Genomic DNA, 17,110 nt, shown 5'->3' with positions numbered 1-17,110 from the left:
TGAATATCAAAACATTAAGTTAGTACACAAAAAGTATATATATATATATATATATATATATATATACACACATATACATATATAGACATACATATATATACATATGTAGACGTACATATATAGACGTACATATACGTATATGTACGTCTACATATGTATATATAGACGTACATATATGTATGTATATATATGTATTTCATAAAAAGTTCAAAAACAAGCAAAATTAATCTATGGGGAAAGAAGTCAGAAAACTTCTAGGGCAGGGAAAAGCTGGGATTGACTGGGAAGGGGCACAAGGGAACTTTCTGGAGCAAAAGAAATGTTTTCTATCTTGATCTGAGTGGTGGTCAAATGAAAGTACATTTATATAAAAAAAAAACATTGAACTGTACAGTTGAGATTTGTGTATCCAAATTACACCTCAATAAAGTATGGAGGAATAGTCTTCACATTTAGAGTCCAACTTCTGAATCACTATTTAACCAATAATATCCATGCTTTTCACACAATACTGTCTTCTGTGCCATCATGAACATTGGTGATGCTGAGTATCCTAAAAGTGTGCTCTATTATTGTCTACAGAATGTTCTTCCAAGCTAGTGACATACATTCTGTATATTTTTATATTGTTAAGGTAAAGAAACACCAGTACTCTGGTCTGAATGTTTGTGTCTCCCCCAAATTGAAATCCTAACCACGAAGGTGATAGTATTAGGAGGTGGGACCTTTGGGAGGTGCTTAAGTAACAAGAGTGGTCCCTTATGAATGGGATTAGTGCCTTATAAAAGAGGTCTAGCCTTCCCCACCATGTGAGGACACAGTGAAAAGGCACCAGCTGTAGACCAAAAAGAAGGCTCTCACCAGAATGCAACCAGGCTGGCACTTTGATCTTGGACTTCCCAGCCTCCAGAACTGTGAGAAATAAATTTCTCTTGTTTATAAGTTACCCAGCCTGTGGTATTTTGTGATAGCAGCCCAAATAGTCTAAGACACCAGTGTGAATTATACACACAGCTTCTTCTTGCTTTAAAATGCTGTCATCTCTTCCAAGGAGCTTGCTCAATTTCTCCTGCCTTCAAGTACATTGCTTGGCATGTGATGAGCAAACTCTCTGAATCTATCTCAGTATCAAAATATAACACAGCTTTACCAAACATGGTTTTCTTCCTTTGAAAGTATTTGATTGTTAATTAGCAAGAAAATGTAGAATTACGGTCATTTCTCCAATGAAAAGTATGTTTCACTAATATTAAATGTGTGTCTTTGCTTTCCATGCCTTTTTGAATTCAGGAATGTTTCATTTCATGTTAAGTCTTGGTGTAATCTTTTTTAAAGTTTATTTATTTATTTTGAGAGAGAGAGAGCAAGCAAGCATGAGCTGGGGAGGGGAAGAGAGAGAGAGAGAGAGGGAGAGAATACCAATCAGCTTCACTCTGCCAGCACAGAGCCCAATATGGGGCTTGAACCCATGAACCATGAGATCATGACCTGAGCAGAAACCAAGAGTTGGACATTTAACCACCTGAGACACTCACACACCCCCTTGGTGTAATCTTTTTAGCAATTTTTTTTTTTTAATTTTAGAGAGAGAGAGAGCATGTGCAAGTAAGAAGAGTGGCAGAGGGAGACAGAGTCGTAAGCAGGCTCCATACTCAGCATGGAGCCCGACGTGGGACTCAGTCCCACGACCCTGGGATGATGACCTGAGCCGAAATCAAGAGTTGGACGCCCAACCCACTGAGCCATTTGGGTGTAATCTTTTTAAATACATTTTGAACAGTGATTAAAGTCAAAACATGTAGCACCAATAATTGAAATGAGCATAGTATAAAGTTAAAAGCAAGTTCACGAATATTTAAGCAATGAAATTACTATAACCTATCCAATAGTGATTTTAAGATGCCATGCATTGTAAAACATATCCAGATTTCAGAGTTGGTGAAATATGGAAAAAAATTTTTATCTAAAATTGAAGAAATATGGTGGTTCCACATCTATACACATCTTGGTGAGTCCGAAGAACTCCAAAAAGTAATCTCATAATCTTAAAAGCAACCAGAGAAAGAAAAAGAAAACCATGCACACAAAAAAAGATAGTAGACAGTTTAATGGCAATAATAGAGTTCAAAGACAGAGAGCTTCAAACATCTAGGGGAGAAAATAACTGTCCACCAAGTCAAACCATCAGTCATGAATAAAAGCAAAATAAACACATTATTAGACAAACATAAACTGAGAGAGCTTACCACCACCAGAGCCATCATAAAGATTTTTCTAAATTGTATATTTTGGAAAGAGTGGTAAACCCAGACATGCATGTGGGTGAATCCAAATAAGCACTGACTGAAAACACCAACAATTAACATATCTAATTTTGGAAGTAAAAAGATAAAAAAAAAAAGTCTAGGAAGCAAAACTATGTGAAACAGGACAGGCTTCCTGAATTAAATGATTCTGGGGTCCTTATTTAAGAAGAGGGTAGGGATGTATATTAACTCCATAATTTAAGTCAAGTGTATATTTTAAAATGTTAAGAGTAACCATTAAAGTGAATAGGAAAGAACAGAGAAAACTCCATCAGCCCACAATAAGGTGCATGAGTACACAAACGCCCCCCGGTTGAAAGTAAAAGAATAGGTCATATGACTCACTAAGAAGTTAGCATCACTCCTGCTGCTATTCCTGCCAAAAGTACATAAACTGAATCTAATCATGAGGACACATCAGTAGACAAACCCAAATTGACGGACATTCTGCAAAATAAGAAGCTAATATTGTTCAAAAATGTCTATGTCATGACATACAAAGAGATTAAAGAAGACTAGGGAGGCATAATTACTGAATGCAGTGCACGATCTTGGAATTTGCTTTTTTTTTTTTTTTTACTATAAAGGGGCACTAATTAGATAATTAAGAAAACTTGAATGGGATTTACAGATTACATAATAGCATCACATCAATGTTAATTTCCTGATTTTGATTATTGTAATGTGTTTATATAAGAGAATTGTTGTTTTTAGAAAATATACACTGAAGTATGCAAATATAAAGGGGCATCATGCCTGCAACTTACTCTTAAATGGTTCAGAAAAAGAGAGAGAGAGAGAGAGAGAGAGAGAGAGAGACAGACTTGTAGACATAAAGAGAAGGGAAGAAGGAGAATAATCAAAAGAAAAGACAAAGCAAATGTACTAAATATAACCATTTAGGTAATTGGGTACTGGGGTACTAGGACTTCTTTACTATTGCATCCTTTTCTGAAATTGTGCCAATATTAAAGTTTTCTAAAGGTTAAGGAATAAAAAAGATACACCAGGAAAAAAATCACCAAAAGAAAGTTGGCATTAACATTAGACTAAATGAATGTTAAGGCAAAAAGTATTAACTTCCTTAGCTATACTACATACTTAGAACAGTACCTGACATATGGCCCATGCTCATAAAACACTTGCTCAATGAAGGAGTTAGTAACAAAGATAGTTACTACACAATGATAAAACGAACAATTTATCAGGAAGATACATCAGTTTTTTTTTTTACTTTATTTAAATCCAAGTGGGTTAACATATAGTGTAATAATAGTTTCAGGAGCAGAATTTAGTGATTCATCACTTACATAGAACACCCAGTGCTCATCCCAACAAGATACTTCAATTTTAAACTTGTGTGCACCTAGAAACAGCTTCAAAGACTGACCACATACTAGGGAAACATATGGAGAGCACGTACTGACTGTAAATATTGACTGCCTAGTAGTAGGCAATAAAGCAAACCTCAACAAACTTCACAGAACCGATTACATATAATCCACATTCATTGGTCACAATACCATTAAATTAGAAAAGAATGACTAAAAAAAGAATAACCCAAACATATCAAAAATTGTATATGGATCAAGGAAGAAATCATAATGGGACTTATAAAATATTTAGAATAAAAATACTAAATTTCAAAACTTGTGGGAAGAAGCTGAAGTGGTTCTTAGAGGGAAATTTATAGCCTTTAGTGCTCATATTAGAAAATAAAAAAGAATGAAAACTAATGTATCAGATATCCAACACAAAATTTTAGAAAGAAAAAGAAAATAAGAGAGTTAAGAACAAAAATCAATAAACAGTATTTTTTAAAAGCTGTAAGAGAAGCTCAACAAAGCCAAAAGGCAGTTCTTTGAAACTACTAGTAACATAAAGAAATCTCAGGCAATACTAATCAAGAAATAAGAAAGTATGAATAAGCATTATGAGAAGTGACAAAGGGGCCATGACTACAGAGAGCAGCTAAAAACAGTAAATTCAGATGAAAGGAAACTACAACGTATCAAGACTGATACTATTATTACTAAATCAATGGTTTAAAACTACCCAAACTATTTAACAGATAAATTCTTCCAATTATTCAAGGTGCAGATTATCTTTAATTTCATATAAAGTGAGATTTATACCAAATAAATAGGGTATCACGCAATATTAAAATAGGAACCACTCCTCAATTCATTTTATGAGGCTAGTGTAATCTCGATATCAGAAAAGAACAATAAAAATAAGTTACAGAAAAATCTCATTTATTTTTTTTTAAGTTTATTTATTTGTTTTTGAGAGAGAACATGTGAGCAAGCAAGGGAGGGGCAGAGAGAGAGAGGGGGAGAGAATCCCAAGCAGGGTCTGCGCTGTCAGCACAGAGCCCTATGCGGGGCTTGAACTCACAAACCGTGAGATCATGACCTGAACTGAAATCAGATGCTTAGCGGACTGAGCCACCCAGGCACCCCTGGACAAATCTCATGTATTAACATCGATATAAATATTGTGAATAAAATATTGGCAAACAAAATTCATGAATGTATATGAAATATAGCCTATAAAATACATAATATGACCAAAAGTGCTAGAGTGACTTACCATTACACAATCTTATAAAACAATTTGCAAAATTAATAAAGAAGAATCCATACAACCAGTCTAAGAGCGGTAGAAAAATCATCTAATAAAATCCAACAAACATTCATAACATGAACTTAAGCAAACTAAAAACAGAGGATAATTTTCTCAGATTAATAAATGGCATTTAGCAAACACAGCTAGTGATATGTTTCCCTTAAACTCAGGAATAAGGCAAGGATGCCCACTTTTGCTTCTTTATTCAACTGTACTAGAGGTTTAGTCAAACTGGAGGTTCAGTTTAGCTCAAACAAGAAGAAACAAAACATAATGATTAAGGAAAAACTATAATTGTTCACAAAAAATTATAATTGTCTAAATATAAAACCTAAGATAACCTACAGATACATTTTTAAAATTATTAAGTGTCAGAGAAAGCTTGCTAAATATATGATCAATGAACCCAAATCAACTGTGGTTCCATACACTACTAACAACAGTAAGAAATCTAGTTCTGATCAAAAAAGTTTACAATAGCAAAAAAGGTATAACATATCTTGGAAGAAATCTAACAAAAAACAAATGAGCTATTTATGGAGGAGAATAAAAATCATTAAATGTGACATATGTGAATTGAGAGATACACTGTTTTCACATTATGCCTTCATAATAATATGCCATGTTCATATTATGGTATTAAAGGTTCCATATCATAAAAAAATCTCAATTGTCTTCAAATTCAAAGACATTCCAATCAAACATACCAGTAGGGTTATTCATGAAACTTGATATGCTATTTCTAGAGTATATATAGAAACAGAAAAAAAAAGAAGATGATTTTTCTTTAGAGGAAGAAAGGAAAGCTGGGAAAGGAAGGAAAAGGAAGAAAAAGGAAGATTGGGGCCCTCATGCTACGAGCTCTTAGGACATAACAGAGGTTATTACAGTTATTAAGATAGTGTTATACTGGAACATAGAGATCTATGGAACAGAACAGAGGCCAGCACAGACCCATGCATATGTGGATATTTAATTTGCTAGAAGGAAATGCTGCCAAGGTGATAGAAAAGGACAGAAAGAATCCACTTTTCAATAAATGGTGCTGGGACAATTAGCAATCCAAATGAGAAAAGAAGAAACAAAATCGAATTTTAACTTTACAGCACAAGCAAAAATCAATTGCAAATAGATAAAACATGCGAATAACTTTAAAACTTTTGTTAATACAGAAAAATATCTTTATGTCCTCAGTCTTTTTTTTAATTTTTTTTTAATGTTTATTCATTTTTGAGAGACAGAGAGAGACAGAATGCGAGCTGGGAAGAGGCAGAGAGAGAGGGAGACACAGAATCCAAAGCCGGCTCCAGTCTGAGCTGTCAGCACAGAGCCTGACACGGGGCTCGAACCCCCGAACCACGAGATCATGACCTGAGCTGAAGTTGGATGCTTAACTGACTGGGCCACCCAGACACCCCTATATCCTCAGTCTTTAAGGAAAGATTTTTCAAACAAAAAAACCCAGAAACAGTAAAAAAAAAATATTGATAGTTTTTACTTCTGTTCCTCAAAATACAGCAGAAACAAACACTCCTGATCAAGAGGAAAAAGAGAAAACACTCTGTCATTACAATGGGCAAAGGATAGGACCATATACAGAAGAGAGCTCAATTATCACAAAAGAAAAAAGATGAAAGGCATTCAACCTCACTGGAAATTCAAATTAAAATCTCACTACAATATAATTTCATAGTTAAAAGACTGGCAAAAAATAAAAGGCCTGACAATATCAAGTGTCAACAAAGATGTGAAGTTAAAGGAACTCCCAGGTAATGCTGATGGAACTGTAATTTGATTGTACCAAATTTTTGTATCAACTTTTGGAGAAAACTTGATGATATCTGATAAAATGAAATAATGAGCATGATCCTGGCACCCAGCAATGTCTCTCCCAAGCTCTATCACTGAGCATCATTTGATAAATGCAGGTTGCAACCAATTTTTCATTAGTCAAGAAATCAGTTCAATAGGTTGAGACCAACATTTTTTTTAGACCAACATTTTTGATAGGCTAGAACAGAACAGGATATACCAGAATGGAAAACAGCAAGGGTAGGTATAGCTTCATGAAATGCTTGCTTTTATTATTTACGATGTACCCACATAAATATTTAATAACTGGGCTTTTAATAACTGGGCATTTAATACCTGGGTTTTAATGTAAATTTTATTTATTACCTTAGATTATGGTCTGAAAGCCGCTGTCCTAGAGAAACTGTTACACATATGCACCAAAAGACATGTACAAAAATGTTATTTGTGACACTTTTTAACAATACTACTGTCCATAAGTAAAAGAATAAATGTTTTTAAATTGTTTTAATGTTTATTTATTCTTTGAGAGAGAAAGACAGAGAGCACCAGTAGGGGAGGAGCAGAGAGAGGGAGACACAGAATCTGAAGCACGTTCCAGGCTCTGAGCTGTCAGTCCCGACGCAGGGCTCGAACTCATGAACCGCAATATCATGCCCTGAGCGGAAGTCAGATGCTTATTAATCAACTGAGCCACCTGGTGCCCCAAGAATGAATATTTTTAATCACAATCATACAATGGAATGTTATATAACAATGAAAACTAGTGATCTAGAGCTACAGAGAACAACACAGATCTCAAAGCATGTCAATAAAAGCAATTTAGGGGTGCCTGGGTGGCTCAGTCGGTTGAGCGTCCAACTTCGGCTCGGGTCATGATCTCATGGTCCGTGAGTTCGAGCCCTGTGTCGGGCTCTGGGCTGACAGCTCGCAGTCTGGGGCCTGCTTCGGATTCTGTGTCTCCCTCTCTCTCTCTGCCCCTCCCCCACTCATGCGTGCACGCTCTCTCTCTCTCTCTCTCTCTCTGTCAAAAATAAACACTAAAAAAATTTTTTTAATAAAAATAAATAAATAAAAGCAACTTAAAAATGTGCATAGTATGATGATGCCATTTATACAACATTTAAAAGCATGCAAAACAACAACTTGATATTATTTAGGGATAAGTGCATACCTATGTGGAAAAGAATTCGTTCCATGAACACCAGACACAGAACTGTGGTTACCTCTGCAAAGGAGGGAGGAAATAGGATAGGGAGGCTTACACATTGGGCCTTAACTATATTTAAAAGATTTTTATTCATTAAGTTGATTGGTTGATCTACACATATTGGTAATATTATTTCCCATTCTTTTCAGAACGTCTGTATCATTTTATAATTAAAAAAAATTTTTTTAACATTTATTCATTTTTTGAGAGACAGAGACAGAGCATGAGCAGGAGAGGGGCAAAAAGAGAGGGGACACAGAATCTGAAGCGGGCTCCAGGCTCTGGGTTGTCAGCACAGAGCCGGATGCAGGGCTCAAACCTACAAACCATGAGATCATGACCTGAGCCAAAGTCGGCCGCTTAACTGACTGAGTCACCCAGGTGTCCCACAATTTTTTAAAAGGGAAAGATATATAAACAAAAAAGACATTTGGTTTGAAATTTATAAAATCTCCCAGAAAAAGATCAGTGACTTTAGCCACAATAAACCAACAAACAAAAACTTTTCTACATCAAAAACATCAGAGTTTTCTGACAAGATAGTGAAATAGGTAATAATATGCTTCATCTCTTCTACAAAAGTCAATGGGCAAAGCAACAAAAATACACAAAATGAATAACTCCATGGAAATGATAAAGTCAAGAGTCTTCATTAAGAGATCCACATTTCTGATGAATTTCAGGAAGCTGGAAAGCAGATAGGATCTATCAGGGAGCACCAACAAACCTACCCCACCCTCAGCCCACACCCACCCCTGCCATGCACACACACACAGGCAATGAACAGAGCAGCTGGCTGGAGAAACACTCAGCTGGAGCCTCACGGGTCTGTTCTTTAAACAAAACAGAGTATCTGTCAAAGACAGATGGACAGTGTGGGTGTTTTATCCAGGGAGATGGTTAATAACTGCTACATTAGACCCAGCGGGGGGGGGGGGGGGGGGAATGGCATTTGACTTGGCACAAAAGATAGTAAAGTCCTTCTATACCCCCAAATAGTCGTTCTCTTATTTTGGCAATTACAGTGTGAGCCTCCCTTTTCCCTTCCACTCACTAAAGGGAAGCCTGCCAATGTGTGGGATTCGACAACTTACACAAATTCAGTGATCATTCTAGGGAGAGATCTTAGAGTTAAAAAGACCTATTCAGCTCCGCAGGAGACCCAGCTACTACCGAACACGGTCCTTCATTTAAAGATTACCAGCCACTGAGGAAAATCAAAACCATGAAAGAGAAAAAAAAGCAAAAATATAAGGGTGATAACTGACCCTAGAGAAATGAAGATACTGGAAAAAAAAAAAAAAATCCTCAGACTTAAAAAGTCTCTTGGCTGTTTTAGGAAAGGATGCTTTGTAAAAGAAACAAACAAAAGTTAGACCCAGTGTCTTACTTATCCTTACATGTATATTCACAATTTCCTATAAATTAATATGCATGCTACTTATTATCATGATAATACCATAAGCATAATACTTATTAAATCTTTTTAACTTTCATAAATGAAAACAATTTCCTTTTCCATAGACATTGCTACCTAAGCCATAATAGTAATGATCAGACGTAATACTCACTGGGAAATTCAGTAAGCAATTTCCTGGATATGCATTATGTACTTTCCAAATGAAAGACAGAACATAGAAAGGAATATGCAAAAGTCAATAGATGTCTGTGCCCCACTCTACCAAAGCCTTTTGGATTCTTACCACACCCAATGTCCTGAGGACAGATCAAGTCCAGCCTGAGCAGTTCCTAGACACTCAGCAGTGTAACAGATTAACTCAATCTGGATGTCTTTTGAAATAAGCAAGCCATTTCCAATATTTAAATTCAATCTGGGGAGGGGCTGACAGAATTTAGAGGTTCTGGAATAAATCCATGTCTTGGAAAAGGTTTTGAAATTATCCCAACCTCCTAGAAGATTTGACTATTACTGAGCTCATATTTTCTGGTAAAACTTCAAAATGAAACCAATCTGTACTGTACAAGGAGGCCTAGAGATAAGGCATCATCTGTCCCCCAACCTTTCCAAGTGTACCATTTACATTACACTTAATTACTTAGTAAGGAACTCAATGTCTCAAAAAGTTAAAAGATTGTGCCTTTAAAAGTGCTTGAATGACATCCTGAGAGAACCTAATATTTTTCTATTGCATGTAAAAGAAAGGAAGCTTGTTAAAAAAACAAATGTTTCTATAAATCATTAGAAGTCTTCTTGGCCTGTACCACATCATACAGCCAAAATCCCTATGTCTAGTGCTTCTCACATTTGCACAAGTACAAAATACCTGAGCATCAGGCTGTTACTTCGTTGCTGAACTCTATAAATCTAACAAAGTTCACCTGCAGAGTTCCAGAGTTGCCTTTCTGTTTTTTTTTTTTTTAATTTTTTAAAACGTTTATTTATTTTTGAAAGAGAGAGAGAGAGAGACAGAGCACAAGCAGGTGAGGGGTAGAGAGAGAAGGAGACACAGAATCCAAAGCAGGCTCCAGGCTCTGAGCTGTCAGCACAGAGCCGGACGCGGAGCTCGAACTCATGAACCATGATATCATGACCGGAGCTGAAGTCGGACACCCAACCGACTGAGCCACCCAGGTGCCCTTGGAGTTGCCTTTCTGCAGTTTTGCCCCCACAATGCTAACTTGTTTCCTCCTGCTCACATGCCAGTTCTTGACCACCCTTATGTCTTTCTTCAGATTCAACAAGCTAAAAAGGATCCTGGAAAGAATCTAACCCAATGCCCTCCTTTTAGAGAAAAGTAAACTGATGCTTATAGAGTTAAGGATTTACCCAAGGTCACACAACTAATGAGAGATGATGCTGTGACTAGAAGGGGGTCTCTGATGCCCTATGCAATGCTTTTTCCACTACACCAGGCTGCCTCTTTCAACACCGCAAAAGATATATTTATGCGCATCTTCACAGCCCACAGCCTCTCCCCTCTGTGTCTTTTTCCTCCTGGTACAACCATTTATCAACTTTAAGTCACCAATAACCTCCTTCCTTGTTAATTCTGTACCCATGATAAAACAGGAAAGAATTCAGTATCCATTTAAATTAGCTAATTCATTTATTGATAATACTTCTATTATCTTTACATTTATCTTTTAAAGTGAAAAACACCTTAACACTTCCAAATCAAAACATAGAGCTTAATAATTATATCCACAATGAAACTCAGAAAAGAATGAAATTACTGTAGATTCTTACTTTGCATAATGCCATAACATTTAGCATATTCCTTAAAAGAAAAGCCAGAAATCATATATCGATTCCATGTTAATACTCACCACAAAAGTGATCTGATTGTGTCGCAGGTTAAGTTCAGTTAGTGAATCCAGCCCATTAAGATTATCAACGTGACTTAAAAGGTTCCTAGCAAGATTTAAAACTCTCAAATCACACAAATGACTAACATTTTCGATTCTGGTAATCTGTTAAAAAATGAGAAAATGATGAATAGCAGGCATAAATCATGGATATGCATGTTATAAAAACCCTAAAAATAAAATATAGTCACTGGATTCAGGGACACATTTACATGAAGACATTTAAAAATCTACTTCCAATTTCCTCTGTTGTGGATAATAAGAAGTCTTTTAACTTGCAAAACTTAACTAAAGGAACATATTTTATAATTTGGCCATAGTAAATATTTGAAGTAAATTTTATCAAATAACCAACAAGTCCATCCTTGGGGGCATCTCTCGTTGCCCAATACTGTGCCGGGTCCAGATAAAGGTGAAGTATACATACTAGTTGCCAAATAAACAATTACTCTGAGCCCACAGCAGAAGCTCACAGTGTTTTGACCACACAAGCCAGCCCTCTGAGAGAAAAGGCAGGGAGAAGGAATGCTACCACGCCCCCCTTGTGTCTCCCACCAATACTGCAGGATCCTGAAAGCCTGTCAAGAGTCTAAATGGAAAAGATACAAGGAACTAGGATCCCCAGTGGAGGGTGAGGGTGGAAGTGCTTAAGAGAGGAGACAGATAATGTTTGGCCAGAGTGCACGATGATGGATGTGAAGCGTTTAGCACAAGAGGACTTGAGTCGTGGAACAGGCACATACTCATGAGCACTGGCCCGCAGCAGAGGAGTTCTGAGCACAGTAAGGTAGGGTAAGGGAAAGCTTACTCATGAAGTGGTGAGAGCACAATGTGATTTGAAGCCCCACTAGTGTAATACAGCAAGCACAACACAATGTTTCTGTAGGACACAGAGGTGGGGGTCCTTGCAGGGGACTTCGTAAACTTTTTACCGTCATGTACTTAAGTTAACAATGAGTCATACACATAACGCTTTTCTTCCAAACATTAAAAAAAAAAAATTCACAATCACTAGAGATTAATTTTCTCATGTGTACTGTCCTCCCAGTATTATTTGCAATTTTTTATTTAACACTTCAAAGCAGATGTTGGCTAAAAGAACTTCTTCTTAGATTTATAATCCAGTTTGTATGTTGTTATTGGACCTTCCCTTACATTCAAGAAATACCATCCAGATTCCATCTAGGTTCAAAAGGGAAAACCTAACTATGTTTATTATAAATTCAGTAATATACAAAGGGGACATCTGAGGATGTTTTAAAATTTGTCCTAAGATTTTTGGTCTAACTAATATAAAATGAAAGTAAATGAAAATTGTAAAAGAAGAAACAAGGTTATCAGTATTTGTAGATGACAGAACTGTACAATTAAATGTGGACAAAAGCATGTCAAAACTAAACAGATGACAGAATTTGAAATGTATGTAATCTGGGGTGCCTGGGTGCTCAGATGGTTAAGCGAGTCTGACTCTTGATTTCAGCTCAAGTCATGATCTCATGGTTCATGGGCTCAAGCCCCGCACTGGGCTCTGTGCTATCAGCTGACAGCACAGAGCCTGCTTGGGATCGTCTCTCTTCCTCTCTCTCTGCTCCTCCCATGCTCATGCTCACACACTCTCTCTCTCTCAAAATAAATAAATAAACTTAAATTTAAAAAATGAAATGTATGGAATCAGCAAAAAGCAAAATAGACGCTGTACAAAATCAGTAAGGTCACCATAAGCTTGAGAAATTCTCCTAAAATACTAAGGGAAAATGGAGATATGAAGAATAAAAGGTAATACGGGGATATGGAAGACAAACAGTATAGAAGTAACAAACACAAATGGAAAAGCAATATTTAAATATATAAAATAAAACTTTCCTGAGCTCAGGAAAGATCTAGAGAATGAAGGGGCACAACTGTTATATGATATGCAAAAGATGTCTTCCCCCTCTTGCTAATAATCCTGGGGCATTCCTTTTAGAAAACCACCTTTCTCTAACTCCTTGGTCCTGGTGGGACTTATAATTAGAATGCTTACAGTGCAGAGTTACCTTTTATTTTCTTTGGTAACTCTGAAAAGGAACATTATTAATTCTAAAATATAGGTATCAGGCTGTGATTTAAAAAAATCAGTGGGGATACCGTTCAGCTTTTTGGTTTGCAATCAGATAGGCCATGTGCAACAGAATCATGTGCAACATCTCTGATGGAGCGTGTTACGCAGTGCAGCCATGGACAAAGTCACAAGCATTTGAGTAATGACAGAAATTTCAGGCAAAAGACGGTGTAGGGTGAGAGCAGACCTCTTGATTAGTTAATGAAGTTCACAGCAAGAAGAAGAAATGATGGGAATGTTGGAGAGCCCAGTCGTGGGTCATACTGATCAGAGAGAGGGCCTCCAGACAGACTCCAGGGCTTCCTGTTACATCTAGGAAGGCTAGATTCTCATCTCGTCTTCGTGTATAACAGTAGCCCAGACTGCTCTGTCTGGATAAAGACAACCTTCCTATTCAGCAGTGCTGAAAGGGCAATGTCTGTTTTCAGGCAAGCAATCACAGAAAGGGCAAGCTGTCCCTAAAGGAAGAGATGGCATCGAAGGAACAGATTCTTCCTGAAGCATATTAGTGTCCATGTTAAAGCAAGCATTTACCGAGAGGACAAGTTCTGAAGACCAAAAAAATCCAGGTCAGAAATCAAGAGTCAACCTCCCAGATTCCTCTGTATTCTTCACCATTCACATATAATCAATTGCTAAATCTTGATGTTTCTATTAATCTGCCCCCTTATATCACTATTGCTACTACTTCAGATCAAACTGCCATCCCTTTTCACAAAGACTATTAGATTGGCCTCTCAACCATTCTGTCTCCACTTTCACTTTTCTCCAACTCATTCCATCCCCAAAACCTATTTCTTGAACACTGTTATCATTACTCAGAACATTTTCACATCCATAAACCAATTATGTTTTATTTCACAGTGCATACCAAGTATTACTTTTATTTCTAACAAAAGGAAATTCAAAAACCAAAAAATATTCACTTAATTTTCTTTTAGCTTTTTAACTACCTGCTGCTATTTTTTTTTAATTGGACATTTCACCTTGAATATTCTATCTCCAGATTTTTTAGAAACCTAAGGTCAACCAAGGCTGTCTTCACTTTGGAATATTCCAAATTTCTGCTTATTGCACTTGGATATTTTCAAATAAGACTCGATTCTCATTTAAAACTTCCTTCTTAGGGCACTTGGGTGGTTCAGTTGGTTAAATGTTTGACTCTTGATTTCAGCTCAGATCATGATCTCACAGTTTGTGAGTTCAAGCTCTGCGTCAGGCTCTGCACAGTGCAGAGCCTGCTGGGAATTCTCTCTCTCTCTCTCTCTCCCCGCCCCCTCTGCCTCTCTCTCTCAAAACAAATAAACTTAAAAAAAAAACACCTTCCTTCTTATAGTTATAGAGCCTTGAGAAACAATTTGTATGTTACAAATGTTTACTCTTAATACATGGAATATTACAAACACGATGCTGAAATTATATGACATCACACAGGTCAGCTAACAAGGAATGAGCGTGTTTCATCAGCATAATGGTTGGTAAATAATTCCTACACATTACATATGATCAGGTGGTATGTTATTCATTTATCAGGTCCTCTCACAGATCTTTGGTAATGCCCAATGAATTCTTAAAGGTGTCTTATAATGTGAAAACTACAAAAATATGTTTAATTCTCACATATACATTTTTAAATAAACCTTAAAATATTGCTACCACAAAATGTTTCAGTTAGTTAGGAATAGTTTTAGAAACAGGGGGCTGAAAGATGGAAGGGCAATTCTGTAGTGCAGCATACAAAGCCCTCCGTGGTCCAGCCTTTACCTGCCACTCTCGCCTCATTCCTCACCACTCTTCAACACATGCTAAACTCTCTAGCAGTAAAAAATAACTTACTATGTAATTTTTAGTCTCGGTGCCTTTGCATATGATAGTCTTTTACCGACAAAACCCCTTCATTCTTCTTCCCATTCCATCACCACCTAATTGGGTAACTAACTTCTCCCCTGCTAGAGTGATGCTAACCAGCCCGTAGAGCTGGGCAGTTCTCAGGCCAACATTCTTCCCACTCTGTGCGCACACAGAAGACACACAGACGGGGCAGGGTTAGTTTGGAACCTAGCAGATGTGGTCCATCTAGATCTGTCAAGGTTTTCATTCATTACATTAGCTTTTCAACAAAACGATGGAGACTAACAGCTGACAGAAAGCCTAGAGAGATCATGCTGAAGTTTGTACTTGACCAACTGCAGGTGGCAGTGACAGATCTTGTTCATCAACAGGCAGGGACTCATGGATCATCCCAGAATGTACAGTCACCACCTCAAGAGAGGCTTCACCTTCTGCATGAGTATGTAGCTCATGTAGCTGTTTATAAATAAATACCCACATTTCAAAGACAAAAATTTCAATGGAAAAGCAAAAGACTAAAAAACAGCCAAGATGCGCTGAGAGAGAAGAAGGGGAGTGGGGAGACAAAACAAACCAGATAGAGGAATTCAAGCAGACAGACGCAGAGGCAGACAAAATAACTGAAGAGAATAGTCCAGGTTATAGAGTAATCAGGGAAATGGAAATCAAAACCACAAAGAGATACCACTTTATGTAAATTCTAATGGCAAAAAATAAGAAGTAGGACAAGTCCAGAGCTTTGAGTGGTGGCCGCTGCTGGGCTCTGGCTTCCCACCAGCAGAGAGTGAGGTGGTGTGGACAGCGGCCCCGACACCCCATGCTCTGCCACTCCCTGTGCCCCAAGCCCACCGCTCCTTGCATCTACACCCTGCTGCCACCCCAGTCCAGTAAGCAGCCCAGATGCAGGCCATAGAGTATGTGGTGGTGGGAGACGGAGCTGCCCATAAACCCTGCCTCCTGATGGGTTACACGGCCAATGCATTTCCTGGACTATTGTCCCCAGTGTCTTTGAAAACCACTCTGCCAATGTTATGGTAGATGGAAAATGGGGAATCTGGGCTTATGGGATACAGCTGGACAAGAAGATTATGACAGATTACGTCCCTTATCCTATCCACAAACAGATGTACTCTTAATTTGCTTTTTTCTTGTGAGTCCTGCATCATCTGAAAATGTTGGAGCAAAGTGGTACCCTGAAATGCAACATCACTGCCCCAACACCCCCATCATTTTGGTGGGGACTAAACTTGATCTCAGAGACAACGAAGACACCATTGAGAAACTGAAGGAGAAGAAACTGACTCCCATCAATTACCAGCAGGGTTTGGCCATGGCTGAGGAGACTGATGTTGGAAAATGCCTGGAGTGCTTGGTTTTCATGCAGCAAGACCTCAAGAGAGTGTTTGATGAAGTTATTTGAGCAGCTCTCTGCCCTCTCCCGTCAAGAAGAGGGAAAGAAAATGCCTGCTGCTGTAAATGTCTGGACCCCTCTCCTGCCCCGTCCCCCTGGGAACCACTGTCCACTTTGCTCAAAAATGGTGGAGGCTTTGCACACAATGCAAAGTTTTTGTTACAGATTTTTTTTCCATTAAACCATTTTGAACCAATCAGTAATTTTTAGGTTTTATTCATTTAAAGTGTAAGCCTTCAAACTTTGACATGATATTAAAATATAGCCTTAAAATGGCAATCTTTCTTAAAGACTTATTTTTCAAAAGCCCTTATTCTTGCTCAGATTAAGAGTTGCCCAAATACCTTGTGAACTAAATTACGCTGTCGGGCTGACAACACTAAGCACTGCACCGTTAAAGACCTTTGTCTCAAGTTTGGAAATGCAGGCACTTCCCAACGAGTTTCTCCCAGGAAAGCAGCACA

General features: G+C 37.6%; 1 protein-coding gene and 1 pseudogene across 3 annotated transcripts in view; one reads left to right on the top strand and one right to left on the bottom strand.

Moving 5' to 3' along the window:
• LRRC49 (leucine rich repeat containing 49) overlaps positions 1-17,110 on the bottom strand; it is a 149,406-nt gene that overhangs the window by 109,377 nt on the left and 22,919 nt on the right. For all 3 annotated transcript variants that reach the window (XM_049613816.1, XM_049613817.1, XM_049613819.1), the window contains one exon: positions 11,245-11,388. In XM_049613816.1, the coding sequence (XP_049469773.1) occupies positions 11,245-11,388 (144 nt within the window). The remainder of the gene's footprint in view (positions 1-11,244; positions 11,389-17,110) is intronic.
• LOC125910113 (ras-related C3 botulinum toxin substrate 1-like) lies at positions 16,136-16,782 on the top strand (annotated as a pseudogene).

Source organism: Panthera uncia, assembly GCF_023721935.1.
Source record: "Panthera uncia isolate 11264 chromosome B3 unlocalized genomic scaffold, Puncia_PCG_1.0 HiC_scaffold_1, whole genome shotgun sequence".
Taxonomy (NCBI): Eukaryota; Metazoa; Chordata; class Mammalia; order Carnivora; family Felidae; genus Panthera; species Panthera uncia.
Note: the sequence above shows the minus strand (reverse complement) of the source record. Positions and strands in the feature narration are given on the sequence as shown.